Source organism: Chenopodium quinoa, unplaced genomic scaffold, assembly GCF_001683475.1.
Source record: "Chenopodium quinoa cultivar QQ74 unplaced genomic scaffold, ASM168347v1, whole genome shotgun sequence".
Lineage (NCBI taxonomy): Eukaryota > Viridiplantae > Streptophyta > Magnoliopsida > Caryophyllales > Amaranthaceae > Chenopodium > Chenopodium quinoa.
The window spans coordinates 9,637,468-9,654,322 of record NW_018743331.1 but is presented as its reverse complement, the minus strand read 5'-3'; the positions used below and the strand labels follow the sequence as shown (position 1 = coordinate 9,654,322).

At 40.7% G+C, this 16,855-nt stretch overlaps 2 protein-coding genes across 2 annotated transcripts; both read left to right on the top strand.

Moving 5' to 3' along the window:
* On the top strand, positions 1 to 1,122 carry LOC110737624 (protein FAR-RED IMPAIRED RESPONSE 1-like). The gene is made up of 2 exons (XM_021917957.1): positions 1 to 860; positions 984 to 1,122. Exons 1-2 carry the CDS (start codon positions 1 to 3, stop codon positions 1,120 to 1,122), a joined length of 999 nt encoding a protein of 332 aa, XP_021773649.1.
* A 25-nt stretch (positions 1,123 to 1,147) lies between these two features.
* Positions 1,148 to 2,493, top strand: LOC110737623 (protein FAR-RED ELONGATED HYPOCOTYL 3-like). The gene is made up of 3 exons (XM_021917955.1): positions 1,148 to 1,912; positions 2,215 to 2,280; positions 2,374 to 2,493. Exons 1-3 carry the CDS (start codon positions 1,148 to 1,150, stop codon positions 2,491 to 2,493), a joined length of 951 nt encoding a protein of 316 aa, XP_021773647.1.
* Positions 2,494 to 16,855: the final 14,362 nt, after the last annotated feature.

Sequence of the window (16,855 nt, the reverse complement as noted above, 5' to 3'; positions counted from 1 at the left end):
ATGGGTGTCTGTGGGTCTGGCGGAGTAGTAAGTGGAAAAGTATGTGACGATGAGTTAAATCGTAGGAAGAGGAAGTCTAAGAAATGTCAATGTGGTGTGATGCTATATGGTAGCATAAATCAAGAGAAGGAGTGGGTGGTGAGGAAAGTAGTACTGAAACATGACAATCACGACCCTATCCCTAGTCAATCTAAGCTTGTGAAGGAGTACCGGATGAAGCATCTTACCTCAAGGGCTAGGAGGAATTTGTTGAACTTCTATGATGAGGGAGTTCCTGTGTCACAGATTCATGGATGCGTGGCCATGGAGCGTAACGGGTTGGATAGCATGCCCTTAACTGCGAAATACCTACAACATGAGGTGTACAAAGCAAGGGGGTTGAAGATGGTTAGGGGAGATGCAACCGCTATGATGGCGTATTTCCAGCACATGCAGGCCACCACCAACAACTTTTACCATGCCCAACGTGTTGATGAACAAGGGCGATTGAAAGATGTGTTCTGGGTCGACGGTCGGAGTCTAGTTGCATATGCAGGGTTTGGAGATGTTGTATGCTTTGATGCAACATATTTAACTAATGAATACGAGCTTCCATTTGTCAATTTCGTCGGTGTTAACCACCACAGCCAATCATTATTATTGGGATGTGCATTGGTATCCCATGAAGATTGTGATGCGTTCTCGTGGATAATTACACAGTGGATTTCTAGTATGGATAATCGAGCACCACTTGCCATACTTACTGATGAAGCGGCCGCAATGAGAAAGCCTCTTGAGGAGGCAATGCTTAATACACGTCATCGATGGTGCATTTGGCACATCATGAGGAAGATTCCAGAAAAGCTTGGAAAATGTAAAAGGTCAGCACATTATCCTATATGTTTTTTATTCAATATAAATTATCTTACTATTGGTTGTGTTGCCTAGGACCGTGCCATGTATGTAATATAACCGGTACTTAATTTTTTTTCATTTTATCAAAGGTACAAGGAGTTCAAAAGCCAACTGAAGAGAATTGTTTATGAGAGTTTTACTGTGGAAGAGTTTGAGAGTCAATGGTGTTCCTTTATTGAAGAGTATAAGCTTCTGAACAATGAGGTGGTTGACTACCCTGTACAATGAACGTCATATGTGGATTCCCGCTTTCATGAAAGAATATTTTTGGGCTGGAATGAAGACCACACAAAGAGTGGAAAGCATAGATAGCTTCTTCGATGGGTTTGTGAATTATCAAACAAAGCTTTTTGAATTTCCACTAAAATATTCAATAGCTCTAAAAAAACGTGCACGTGACGAAGCTGATGCTGATGCAAATTGCTCTAAATATGTGCGGAGATTGATTAGTGGATTCGAGGTTGAGAAACTTTTTCAAAAAGTGTACACCGACACTAAGTTCCAAGAAGTGCAAACAGAATGTGCTCGGATGATGTACTATTTTTGTCGGGAGGAAAAGTTCATTAGTGAGACAGTTGTTCAGTATATTTTAGAGGATCGTGTGTGGATTGTTCCAAAAGGGATGAGCGAGGAGAAGCTTACAGATCCCAGGCGATTTTTATCCACAACTTTCAACAATGTCACGAAGGAAGTGGTGTGTGATTGTAAGAAGTTTGTGACTGATGGTATTATGTGCAAACACATGTTTAGAATACTCGATCAAAATCACGTTTTTGAAATTCCGGAAACATACATTGTCTATAGATGGCGTAAGGACATATCAAGGAAACACACCCGTGTCAAGGTAGAATATCATGATCCTTCGGAGAGTGTCGAGGTTAAGAGGTATAACCGTCTTATGACCGCATTTGAAGGGCTATGCGACGAGGCAGTAATGGTGAACGAAGAAACCGTAGAATTAGTCCTACAAGGTATTAATCAAATGAGGGTGCAAGTTGAAGGGCTCAAGCAGAAGAAGGTAGGAAATCACCTCTTGACAATAACGATGATGCCGGCACAAATACCACACACAACTCAGATTTGAATGACACTGCACACCAACATGATGCCACCGTACCTCTGGACCCTATTCGGACCAAGAAACCACATGGCCAGCCCAAAGGGAGTAGAATCAAAACACCAACTGAAATGGGCTTTAAAAAACCTCAACAACGCAAGGGAAAGGTAAACGATGATGATTCTTGTTATGTGTAGTTATCCAACTATATAATTTACTTAAATATTGATTTATGTGTCGTTCACCAATGATGATATAAGCAGCTAAGGATAGGGGGACTCATCAACCTTCGTCTGGCTTTCGCAACATCAGGAAAGTCGAAACTTCCGGTAAGTGATGAAATTTTAGGAATGATGGCAATACCATGCGTGGGTGGCCACTCTTTACACATTTCTTATCTTGTTAACTTAATGTTTATGCAGGTGTTGCGCAATCCAAACGTCATGCAAAACGAATCAAATGACCACCGCATATTGAAGGGGAATGAGTTACTCAGTCGTAACACTTTGAACTGGTGTGATGGAGAGTCACAATCTTTCTAATACCTTTGGTCGTCGTTTTCCAGCTCTTCTTATGTTGTAGTTCCTACATATATAACTTCAACTTTGTTTTTCCGTGATTGATAGTCACATTCTATCTAAGACCTTCGGTCGTTGTTTTCCATTCCATCTTATGTTGGATTTGAATTTTTTTTTAACATGAACAATACAACTAGCCTACAATGTTATGGCAATAGTACATAACTCTACCGGGTATAATCGTCCACTAATGGATGCATCCAACGTTACAAGACACGAATATTAGACATCACAAATCTATTAGCACCCTTCCACACAGATCATAATTCTGTTAATGGTTCTGTACAGTAGTGGTTTTTATGGCCCTATACACTTGTAGCTCGACTTTCTCTGTATAAGGCCATCCTAAAATCAACAATATGAATTGTACCTTGTTACTAAGGTTTGCTATTGTCTAACAGATCATTATGGGTCCACATTGTACACTATGAAGCAACATAGTGCACTGATTTTTTTTTTTCTAGATTAATCCCTTTAGTTAGATGAATTAAGCTAAAAAAATACTCTAATTATCTTCATAGTTATATTAAAATTTTAAAATGCCTTCGACCCTAAGTTGTATCTCTATATTGGAAAGTAATCAAATTGCTGACTAACCAACAAAAAAAAATAAAAAAAATAAAAATAAAAAATAAAAAAATGCTAGCATTTGTATTTGAAGAATTAATAAAGAGGGGAAAATAATCTGAACTCCACCATCATTAACAAAATGATTGAGATTCCCGTCAAAGAAAAAAAAAAAAAAAAATCTATGCATCAGATATTTTATAAAAAAATCCATATAAGAGGAAAAAAAAAGAATGTGAGAGACGTCAACAACTAATTGTTTTTACACCATAGACAAATTGTGTACTTAGTCGATTTGGTCATAAAATGTTTTAGAATAATGTATAATTACTTTAACTTTATCTTGAAACGAAAAAGAAAAAAAATTAAAAAGAGAATGATGCCACAAATAGCTTAGGAGTGAAATTTTTTTAATAAGCTGGTGACACGTGTACAGTGGTAATTTCAGCGATAATTCCTTTAGTCTAGTTATAGATTAAAACATAATACTCATTATCCTCGTAAATTTTTTATTCGTTTTTCAATGTATAATTTTTAAATTATCATGGAATAACTCTTTATCACTTCCGACGACCAAATGCTGGTAACTACTTTGGACAGTTCATATGTGTAATGGCCTAGCCCAATTTTTTATACTTCATATCTGTTGTTGGCTAGCCCAACTTCATACATTTTCATTTCCTTTTTTTGTAGACCAACTTTGTAAATTCCTTGGGTCTGTGATAAGCTAGTCTACAGTATACACTTCATATTATTGATTGTGTAGCCCAACTTTGTAGACAGCTGTCCCCCCATTTTAGTTTTTTTTTTTTTTTTTTTTTTTTTTTTTTTTTTTTTTTCTCTATTTTTTTTTCATTCACAATAAATAGTTTACTTATTCTACTCATTTTTCAAAGAACAGCATGGTCGGGTGGATGTAGTGTATGAATAGAGTATGCTCCTCCCTTTTCCCAGGTTCAATTCATCACCCTCACGCTTTTCATCTTTTTTTTTTTTTTTTTTTTTTTTTTTTTTTTTCTCTCTTTCTTGTATTTGGACTTAATTTTTAAATTTCATTTATTTGTTGGTTTTTTTTTTCTTCTCTTGTGTTTGGAATTTATTTAATTTTTGCTTTTTTTCTCTCTTGTTTTAACTTGATAATCAAATAACTTTGCAATTTTTTTTTTTCAAATGTAACCCAAAGCCCTTCATATCTATTATCAAATTGTGTAAAGTCCTATAATATGATCTTATGATAAGTAATTGATTCGTACCGATCGTTTATTTGATTACATAACATGGAATTCAGGTTACATATAAACAAAAATTTTCAACTTTGTTGGGTAATGGTATGTAACTTTTACCAACTCCTTTTTTGCCATATAGGAATACTATCATATGCGATTTCAAATACATAATAAATAATTTATGTGATCAATTTTTTTCTTGAGATTTGTATCGAATTATTAAACATCTGATTTTTGTCCCCCCGGATTAAAATCCTAGCTCCGCCACTAGAGTTAGCCCCTTTTTTTTAATCATCTTTTGGAATTTGTTATTATGTTGTCTATATTTTATAAACGTTAACAAATGTAAGTCTTCAAACCCCTTAGCTTCTCTTTTCCAAGAGAATATAGAATAACTTCCTTATTTTGTTACTTAATTTGAGCGTATTTAAAATTTTCTGCATCTTCATATTAATTTTTGTAGATGAGCTTAATTGGTCTTTGGTAATTTTTCTTTCTTCAACTCCTACCATGTTTCATTTAGGCGATCGTACTACTCAAATTTTTAGTTTCTAAAATGTGCTTAACTTTAATCCGGCCACTCATTGATGATGGACTTAATGTATTTATTTATTTATTTAATTACTTTTACCATATTATTAACATATCAAGGTTACTTAAACTGGTTCACTCTCCACATTAGCTTAATTAGGCAACCTTAGCTACATTGTTTCCAGTTCAATCTCCATCATTTTTTATACTATCATATTTCAGCTTCAATGGTAAATTCTTTACGCTACCTTTTTGTGCGATAATAAATTCATGTAATCGACTCTTTATGTAAAAATTTCCCTTATCCTCTGTACAAACATTTCATATCATACGGCCAACTAATTATGATAAACATATTTCTTTAATTACCTCCATTAGAATATTTAGCCATGTAATCATACTCATCGTTACTTCTTTGGTAATTAATACAAAGTATGAATTCCACGTTCTTTGGCCTTGATTACTTTTATTTTTTAATCTTCCGAAATTGCAATGTATCATTGATCTAACACAAAGAGTTGACTAAAACCAATAACTTTATATTAATGCAACTGATACATTTATCATTACACAATCATCACCCAAAAGTTCCTACTTGAACATAGACCTCTACAGATTTGGCTTTTTTACTCTCAAAAGGTGCTCAATCCGGCACACAGAGTACCTTCACTTCAAAAGGCTGACTTCCAACACTAGGCACGCCATTGATGCTAATATATCACACAAAATATGGCTACAAACTTAACCAAATACATCATAAAGACACAACATCCCCCTCCAAAAGTTCCTTGTAGCTACTCGACTAGCAACATTATATTCATATCCTTAGCAACAAAAGACAAGGAAGAAAAGGGGAACACCGAGGATCACGTCACGGATGGTGTGGTTGGAAGTTAAAATTTTATTCTCTCGTATTATAATCACAGATTGAGCTGGATATCCCAAGCGTTGAGACCATTCCTCTTTCACACGACTAAGCGGCGTGGTAACATGACCCACCATTTTCAGCACCTTGGGGAAGGTTGTCAAATCACGAACATAGAATTGCTTAAGAGGAGTGTCTACATTATGTTCCGGATTCTACGAGAGACAACAACCAAAAATCAATTAAGTTAGTGCATGATTAACTATTGCTAAATTTTAAGTACAAAGAAAAATCATTAGGCAAATATATCTAAAAAAAAATTAAGTAGGCAAATATATTTTTTTTAAAAAAAATAGCATAAAGCCCAACCATTCCTCTAGCAAATAGCACTTCGCCGTTGTGAAGTCCTATACCAAAAGGCGTGTCATATGGAGTTACGATGACGACCCCCCCTCACCCCCCTTAAAACGATTTCGTAAAATTTCCTATCAACCCTGTTGGGTATGGCCCAAATTTTATAAGCCTATTATTTTGGTCGAAGTATTATCCATATTCTAAAAGCTTCCGAAATAATATCCTACTTGAATTTTCTAGAATATTATGGACACAAGAAGGATGGAGAATTGAAGAAAAACCTAGAATTATTAAATGCCAATGAAAATTCTAAATTTATGTGGAGAGTTTAAAAAATATCTACACATGTGGAAGTTTCCACACAAATCTTCCAAGCTCCATCTACACCTATAAATATAGGTCAAGGGCATTCAATCACACAACAACACAACACAAAAACACAACACAAGAAGCCATGCCAAACACAAGCCTTTCTACAAAAATATCCTCCCTCCTTATAATATTTCACTACTATCATAATACTCCTTGTGAGTTTCTTATAGTGAGAGTTCTCTTGTAATACTCACCCTTTCAAGGGTTCTTGTACTCTCCTACTTTCATATAGTGAAATGAATTAAAGTGCTCGTTGTTACATAAAATCGTGTGTTCATTTATATTAATTATCTTGCCAAATTATCAATTCAATTTATACTTCTCAATCAAACACATCTCCGCTTCTGCTGTGCACTTACCAACCCTAACAAGTGGTATCCGAGCCAAAGGTTGATTAGAGTGTTTACATATTAAAGATGTCTTCGGTCACGAAGTTCCAGATTGAGAAATTTGACAGCAAGATTAATTTCAGCATCTGGAAAGTCCAGATGAAAGTTGTTCTAGTACAGAGCGGATTAAAGAAGGCTTTGGATGGAAAAGCTAAAAAACCAGAGTCAATGACAGACGAGCAATGGCAAGAGTTGGACGAAAAAACCCTCTCGGCAATCCAACTATGTTTAACCAAGGAGGTACTGTGCGAGGTTGTCCATGAAGACACAGCATCCGGCCTATGGCTGAAGTTAGAGTCACTATATATGACTAAAAGCCTTGCTAACAAGCTTCAACTTAAAGAAAGACTTTATACAATTCGAATGGCCGAAGGTACTTCTATTCAAACTCATCTCGATGAATTTAATTCAATTATAATTGATCTTGAAAATTTAGATGTTAAAATCGAAGATGAGGATAAGGCCGTGTTATTAATTGTCTCCCTACCAACTTCATATAAACACTTCAAGGAAATTATGCTTTATGGCAATAGTGATACTCTTTCTTTTGAGGATATTAAATCTCACTTACTCTCAAAAGAAAAGTTTGACCTTGAAGTTCATTCTAATGAAAATGCCGAAGGTTTAAATATAAAAGGGAGATCACACGGTAGTAAAAGTACCAATAAGAAGTCCAAATTTAATGGACACAAATCCGGAAAATCTTGCGAGTTTTGCAAGAAACTTGGGCACATAGTTGAAGAATGCTGGTTTGCAAATAAAAAGCTCGAATAGAAATCCTCAAAAATTTACAATTGTTGGTCCTTGTAGACTACAACTGAATGAGTAGGAAAAATGGCCTTAGCTTCATCGATGCCATAAGTAGTGCCAAGATAAACTTGTCAATGGGTGGATACCTAACTTCGGCGTTGTGAAACACATGAATGATGAAATATACGGGGATCTGGTGGCCGTCCCTTTTAGCAAGCAGGACGACACTTAAAGAGCGATCAGAAATTGCAAGGTACATGTACAACTTTTCATCTTTGTGCGGATTGACAAGTCGAGGGAGGGTGTGTAAATGATTTTTCAACTAACCGAAGGCTTCCTCAGCTTCCTCAATCCACTCGAACATGGCTTTCTTCTTGATTGTTTGGAAAAAAATAGCGACACTTATCCCCTGATCTTAGCAGAAATCGTCCGAGGGTAGCTAAAATAGCCGGTTAACTGTGAACATCCTTTATAGTTCTGGGCGATTTCATGTCTACGACTGCCTGGATATTTTCAGGGTTAGCCTCAATGGCGTGCTAGTTAATTAGAAATTTGAGAAATTCGTTGGACTCAACACCAAAGACACACTTCTTTGACTGGATTTAACATCATCTTATGCGGCTTGAGTTCGGTAAATGTTTCTCTGTGATCACTCAAATGGTCGGTCGGCTTCTTCAATTTAACAATCATATCATTAATTTAAGCTTCCATATTTCGGCCGATCTGATCTCTGAAGACCGTATTCACAAGTCGTTGAAATGTAGCCGGGGAGTTCTTTAAGCCGAACGGCATGACATTGCAATAGTACAACCCCTGCTTGGTCACAAAGGCTGTTTTCTCTTGATCTTTTTTCCACAAAGGGATTTAATGAAATTCGGAATAGCTTCCATAAAGCTCATTAAGGCATGTCCGACCGTAAAATAGACTAAGCAGTCAATTTAAGGCAAAGAAAAACAATTTTTTGGACAAGCCTTGTTGAGATCAGTGTAATCAACACACATCCGCCAAGTTCCATTCAGCTTCTTAACTAGAACTACATTGGCCACCAAATCTAGGTAATAGCATTACCGAATGAATCTAGCGCCCAACAACTTTATCACCTCGATCGCGGCCGCCAAATTCCTTTCTTCACCATGACTTTTTATCTTTTGCCGAATAGGCTTCACAACAAGATTAACGGCTAACTTATGTACGGCCAAATCTGGGTTTATGCCCTGCATCACATGAACTTCAAAAGCAAACATTTTTTTGAACTCTCTTAACAAATTTATCAAGTAATCTCCAAGAAAGTCAACTGCCATAGTGCCAACCTTGACCGTCCAATCAGGCTGGTCTGGTCCAGCACTATGTCTGTATGATCTTTGGCCGGTCGTGGCCTTAAATCTTCTGGCCGACCGACGGTCATTAGATGCTATGCTAGATCTTTCTTGATTGACTTGCACTTCTTGTCGACCTACTATGCTTGGAGTTACCCTACTTCCGAGTTTTTCTCGGATGCCTTGCCATGTCCGAGCGATGTAGGCTTCACGGCCAGCTGGTTACAATCCTTTGCCATCACGTGACCTCCTTAAATTGAGCCTACTTTCCCGTCTGACCGCTTGAACTTCATTAACATTAAATGAGGGACAATTACAGCTTTTGCTGAGTTTAGAGTCAGGTGGCCAATGATAACATTGTAGCCAGTTAGCTCTCTGACAACTAGGAAGCAGACAACCATGTCCCTTCCTTCTCTTTTAAGTCCACTGGACGGATAATACTTCCTCCAAACTCAACCAACGAGTGGGAGATATCCTGTAGAGATTCTTCTGGAAATCACAAGTTCTTTAGGCAAGCTAGGTTGATTATGTCGGACGAGCTGCCTGTATATATCAGCACCCGTCCAACCATCAAGTTGGCAACTTAGAACACCATTGGATTGTCATGGGGGGCTTTAATTTTGCCTCTATACGCCTCGTAGACAATCACATTAGGGAAGGGCTCAACCTGATATCCTTTTCGTACATTACTTTTCCCACTTGCTTAGCATCCTCCTTTATTCCTTTCATGGTTGGGCTGCCTGTAGCAAAGTCGCCTGAAATGACGGCTATTAACCCGGAGTCTCTTAATCTTTTAAATCTTTTCTTTCTTCTTCTTAGACTAGTTGTCCGTCGGAGAATAAGTGAATTTTGAATTCAACACATACGAGTGGAGCATTCCCTTCTCGACTAACTTATCTTACAACTATTTCAAGTTGTTGCAATCATTGGTATCATGCCCCACATCCTTGTGGTGATGGAAATATTTGTTCTTGTTTCAGTACTAGGTCGGCCCCCTCAAACGCTGGGGCTTCTCGAACTCAAACTTATCCTTGATCTCCATCAGAATTGAGTAGCAATCTTTGTTGAATTCATATTGTGGATCATACGTCTTGGCTTTCTTGGACTTGAACGACTGAGGGTCAACTTACAAACCTCTTTTCTCTTGTTGTTTTCTTCTTTCTTTTTGCCGGTTAAGTCTTGCTGAGAAGAGGGTTTCTTCTCGGTGCCCTTGGCCGATTCTTCTGCTTTAGTAAGTGAATAGAAATCAGATGCTTCAATATATGACTCGACCTCTTGTAGAATGCCTGCGTATGTCTGAATCTTCTTTTTGATCAGAACAAACTTGAAAACATTGTTCCTTAATCCTCGGAGAAATACCGAGTACGCCATTTTATCTTGCAAATTCTAAATTTGCGCCTTCTCCATATTGAACCTTTGGACGTACGATCGTAGTCCCTCTTTCTTCCTTTAATTAGACAATGGTTGACAAGTTCAGGCTAGTCTTCTGAGGTGGTAAGAGAAGTTTCCGACGAACAACAAGCTTAGAGTGGTAAAACAGTTTATGCATCCGACCGGCAAGCTGTTAAAGCAGTCTTTGGCCACACCCTCGAGAGTGGCCGGGAAGCATCTGCACCAAGTGGCATCATCCACATTTTGTAAGTACATCAAGTTCCTATACGAGGAGATATGATCTTCAAGGTTGCCCGTACCATCGTAGGCACCCACAAGTACACTTTTCACTTTCGCTAGGTAGGGAGAGTTGAGAATTTCTTGAGAAAACGGAGGCGGCTTGTCACTTAGAGTCAACAAGTGCATTTTCCAATCAATAGGTTGAGGTTGGGTGGTCGGTCCGGCCAGGTGTGCTATCTGGTCGTACGGCTGGCCATATTGCTCGTACATTAGGGGAGTAGGCGGCAGAACTACACCATAATTATGGGGGATTTGAAACTAAGTTGGGTGAGATAAAGGAATTGGAGTTTGAGTGTGATGGGCTTGACTTCTACTTGTTCTGGCCAAGCTGGTATGCTTGGAGGGGGTATGGTATGATAATTCATCCGGCATGGTGGGAGTGGAAGCTGTGTCCGAGTAGTAGGACTGGCCCGCTCTCTGCTGCCGTTTCTACCTTACGTAATCCCTGGCGTCCTTGAAGCGTTTGGACGTCTCATTTGGTTGCCTAAGAGGCTGCTTGATATGCCCCCCAGTCGACTTCGATTTCTCAATGAGCTTTGACCAGTTTGTCCGAGGCACCCTTGGTGACCTCAACTGTCTCTTGAACGGAGTATTACCTGCATCCTTAGTGTTTGCCGCCTTTCCATAGGGTTTCTTTTTGGTTCCTTCTCCTTCTTTTCTGGGCGGATGCTTACAAGAAGAGGCTATCCTACCCTCAAGTTCCTTTCGGAACCTTGATAGAGCGGCCAACAAGGTGTCGGCCGTTACAGGAGGATTCTTTGCTGCATGGAATGAAGCGGTTAGAGGATCGTTGTTGTTGATTGTAACCTCAATGTTCTCTACGTGTCCGTCCTCACCAGGTGTCTAACCATCTTTAGCTATTTCAGACGTGTAACTCTATAGACGACGCTAAATGTTTCGGGGTTTTTTGGAATCCCTCAGGATACATGTCTTGAATATGTCCAGACGGCCACAAACACCTAAAAAATAACGAATATTCTAGTATCGAACTCTGATGGTCAAGTTAGTAACCGAAAAACGAAGGAGTTTTATAGAGAGAAAGTAGAGAGAAGTTAGAGCAATTTAGTATGCCTTAAATGATATGTCTCAATCCATCCCTCCCATCATTAATGATTAGGGTATGTATAGGGGTTGGAAAGTGTGCCCTCTAGGGTTTGATGGTGGGTGCTGATTGGCGGCACAATTAGGTATGGACACATGCCCTAAGGGGGCGCCGTTTTGGGCGCTTGTCTTGGGGATTGGGCCTCCTGATGTAAGGAGGCCTTCTCTCTTTGTTAAGGTAATTTGGTGCCTCCACGTGTCATCTTCCCATTGGGACATGTGTCACCCTCTTATTAGGCCACGTGTTGCTATAGGTTTGGACAATCGTGATGGGGTATTTTTACCCTAAACAAATAGGGTATCATCTGCATGATTCTTCTCTTTATCATATTCATGTTGAGGTTTTCCTTGATTTAGTTCTGGTTCATCATCATCAGCATTAGGCGGACTAGTATCATCAGCAATTCAAACTCTTCATCATCATTTATTTGCACATGCTCACAACACATGTTAAATTCATCAAACACAACACGCACACTCTCTTCAACACACAAAGTTCATTCTCTTATTGAAAACCTTAATTATATTCCTTGGTGTGTGAAGATTATCTAAGGAAAACAGCTTCATGACATCTAAAAAAAATATTTATCCAACAGGTTCTTACCATTACTATGCATATAGCACTTACATCCAAAGGTAATAAAGTATGCAATATTAGGCTTTCTAACTCTTAGAAATTCATAAGAATTTTTACCAAGTTGAGGTCTCAAAAGAACCCTATTTAACATGTAACATGTTGTGCAAACAACTTCTGTCCAAAGAGACTTAGGAAGACCACTCTCAAGAAGCTAAGTTCTTGTCATTTCCTCTAGTGTCCTATTTCTTCCTTTCAACTACTCCTTTTTTTGGTGGAGTTCTTGAAGAAAAAAAGTTATGACTCACACCATATTTTTTTACAGCAGCAGCTAGTTAATAGTTGAATATGTTTTGAACTTCAATCAATAAGACAACAAACTCATCAAAAGTTCCATCCTTTGATGATAAGAATAAGGTCCAAGTGAATCTTAAGATATCATCAACAAGCACACACACATATCTATTTAGGGTAAAATTACCCTATGCCACGTGGCCCAATGGTATGCTGACACGTGTCAGCCTTAGAGAGGCCCAATGGGATCCACTCCTCTGCTGACACATGGCACCGTAACCCTAATAGGGGACCTGATCTCCTTCTACTATAAATAGAGGAAAGTCCTCATTTATTGCAGATTCATGCACATTCATAAATACAGATACAAATACCGAGTAATATTAATTGCAGAATCTCCCGGAATCCGAGAGACTATTTACTTTTCGCATTCTTACTCACTCAGACGTATTCTAACTTGATCGTCGGAGGCAGATCTCCAACCAACAGTAGTCTCCGTGCTTTTGCAGGTACAGGCAGTCGGCTACTAGTTCTGGTGATGTAACTCTCCCGCAGGACACATAAAAAAACCCAAAACATTTGGCGCCGTCTGTGGGGAGAGTACTTCCAGAATGGTATCCCCTGAGTCTGTACCACTTAATAACGAGAAGCGGTCGCTGGTCAAACCTGAGGTCTATACGGACTAAGACAGTGGTGACGATCAAGGGGTCGAAGCCTATATGGCCCCAGACAGGTCATTCAGATCCAGGCGCCCTCGTCCCAAGGAAACAAGAGAACGACATAATGATGAAGGTCTCAGCCACCCAGCCGGCTGAACAAGCCCAGACGGCTGAGGGTGCTGCCCCTGTTACAAGAGACGAACTCATGAAATTCATGAGTAGTTCCAAAGGGGAAATCAAGGACCTGATAAGCAAGAAGGAAGGCTCCCACAAGGGTCCGTCGGCTATAAAGCCATCTCCCTCTGGGAAGAAGCCTTCTCCGTCATGGAAGAAGCCTTCTCCCTCTAGGAAGATTCCGGTTAAAGACTGGATTCCAACTCCTCATCCTAAACCACAAGGGTCGGATTGGCGCATGGTGGATCTTTCAAAATTCCGCTTCCACGAAGTGGGGAAGAGGAAGGCCATATAGTAAGTTCAGCAGGATGGGTCTAAAAAGACATTCGCCGATGCTCGAATGTTTCTCCAGAAAAAGAGAACTCAACAAATGTTTGAGTCGGAATCCACGTCGACATACTTAGACTGTCTCCATAATACTTCAATGAGGTATTCAGAGACAAACTGAGAGAGTCAGTCAGGTGGCATGTCCGCACGAACTGGCCCTCAAATTATCCAGCCGGCTCCGTATATGCCCCAACAGCCATACTTGCCGTATGGATCTCCTTACATGCAGCCGACCCTCTTTGGGGGTTAGGCGGCACAGCAGTTCCAGCCTATGGACTGGCAGCTCCAACTGCTGAACCTTAGGGAACAGCCTTCGGCTTTCTCTAGGGAGATAACCAAGGCGGCTCAGCCGGCCAAGGTTAAGAACGTGTTGGTTGATGCCTATGACGGTACCACCAACCCGGAAGACCACCTTATGGCGTACACCAATCTCATGTATTTGCAGGGGTTGGATGATGCTGCCTGGTGCAGATGCTTTCCGGCAACATTGAAGGGCATAACCCAACGATGGGTTGGCAACCTGCTAGCCGGTTGCGTCAAAAACTTCAAGACACTGGCACACTTGGAAACTTCAAGACACTGACACTGAACATCCCGGCCATGAAGACAACTCTCGACCTGGGGGCTATACAACAGGGAGATAGAGAAGGGATGAGATCCTATGTCAGGAGGTTCAATATGATGAGAATTCAAATCCAGGGACTGTCTGACGAAGTTGCCTACACAGACTTTTTCAAGGGTCTGAAAGACGGGTCGACCTTCAAGTTCGACCTAGTCAGAAAGAGGGTAGCAATCCTCCAGGAAGCTTTGATGGAAGCCGAAGCCTACATACAGGCGACAGAGCTCTGTGCCATCAAGTAGCCGTCGGATCCTAAAAAGTCTTACAAAAGGGACAGCCGGCCAGCTCAGCTAGTCAAAAAAGAAGAGAGCAAAAAGAGAAAAGAAGTCTGGGTGGCTGACCACTCTGGTCAGTCATCCCAGAAGAAGAAAAATGAGTTGAAACCGTACGTCCCCAAGTACGAGTTCAACAAGGATTGCTCCTCCATCATCATGGAGGTCAAAGACCGGTTGTCTATAGAGAAACCGACTGCAATGAAGAGTCCCATCAAAAGCCGGGACAAGTCTAAGTTCTGCCATTTTCACGAGGAAATAGGCCATGACACCAATGGTTGTTATAGCCTCAGGCGGCTACTGGACCGCCTGGCTGAAGAGGGGGCTTAAAAGTCCTACCTTGTGAAATCCAAGGGCAACCCCCGGGCAAACAATGGACAGTCGTCAAAGAAAGCAGACAATCTTGCTATAAGCTTTAACACTGATGAGGAGCAAATCATGACTATAGCAGACGGCTTCGCCGGAGGTGGTCCAACCATCCGGGGCACAAAAGATAACATCCGGAAGCTGGAGGTCAACTCAATGGATGAGGGCCAGGCGTTAAAAGACACCTTCCTTGAGGTCATCATCTCTGAGAAAGACCGGGACAAGGTCAGGCGGCCTCATGATGACCCTATAGTCATCGAGTGCAAAGTCGCCAACCAGCGAGTAGGCCGGATCCTTATTGATACCTGGAGCTCGTCTAACCTTATCAGCTGTAGGTGCTTGGAAAAGCTCAAGTACAAGCCTAGCAGCATGCACAAGGACTTTTACCCCTTGGTCGGTTTTGGGGGAGGAGTGGTGTATCCGGTGGGAAGGATTGACCTACCCATCCGGTTAAGTGAGAAGGGGAAGGGCGACATATGGTCGTCAAATTTTTTGTGGTCGAAGAATTGACCGCCTATAACCTGATCTTGGGCCGTCCTAACCTCAACGAGTCTAAGGAAGTCAACATTCCGTCTCTCATGTTGCTGAAATTCGAGAGGGATGATGGGTCAGTAGGCTCCCTGAGCGGGGATTAGCGGCGAGAGAGTGTTACCTCTCAGACGTCAAACCTATTGTGGCTGCAGCCGGCCAAAGTGGGAAGTCTATGGACCTTGACGACTGTCAAGAAGCCGTGCCTACTCCCACGGCAGCCGGTAAAAAAAGAAAGGCGAACCACTTAGTGGCCGTCAAGAAAGAGAAGCAATAGCAATCACTGATCGGGGAACGGTCAGATGATCTCTGTCCCCAGCCGGCTGGTGAGAACATTGATATCGTTCTGGACGACAGCCGGCCAGGATGAACTGTGAAGGTGGGGACTGTTGCCTTTGCAAAGTTGGGTGCAAACTTGCATAAACTGTTGAAAGAATTCAAAGGCATTTTTGCCTTTGAAGTGGAAGAGATGCCAGGCGTAAGCGCGGATCTTGCTGTCCATAAACTAGCCGTAGATCCTAAGAAGAAGCCGGTTAGGCTAAAGAAAAGAAACCACGGTGAGGAAAGGTCTCAGGCGGCTGCCGTCAAGGTCAAGAAGTTGGTGGATTCCGGGTTCATTCCGCAATGCTACTACTTGGATTGAGTAGCCAACGTTGTTCTAGTAAAGAAGCCAAATGGTACCTGGCGGATGTGTGTTGATTACACTGATCTGAACAAGGCATGTCCAAAGGATAGTTATCCACTTCCAAAAATTGACAGTCTAGTCGACTTTACAGCCAGTCATGCCTTGATGAGCTTCATGGATTCCTACTCATACTTCCATCAGATACCCATGTGGAAAAAAAGATCAAGAAAAGACGGCATTTGTCACAGATCAAGGGCTATTCTGCTATACGGTGATGCCGTTAATGCGCCTACTACCTTCCAGCGTATGATTAATACCGTCCTCATTAATCAAATTGGGAGGAATGTAGAGGCGTACATCGATGACATGATAGTCAAATCCAAGCTGCAGACTGATCACCTTGCTGACCTCCGAGAAACCTTCACCACCCTTATGCGGCATAAGGTCATGCTTAATCTAAAAAAGTGTGTCTTTGGTGTTGAGTTTGGGAAGTTTCTCGGATTTTTGATTGATCAAAGGGGGATAGAGGCTAACTCGGAAACGTTACAGGCGGTAATTGACATGAAGTCACCCCGCACTGTCAAGGAAGTCCAAAAATTAACCGGTTGTCTGGCGGCATTGGGGAGATTCCTCAGCCGGTCAGGCGACAAGTGCCTTTACTTCTTCCAAGCAATCAAAAAGAAAACAAGATTTGAATGGGGGGAGAATGCTGAGGCGGCATTCCAAAAGAGCACCTTCACTCATTA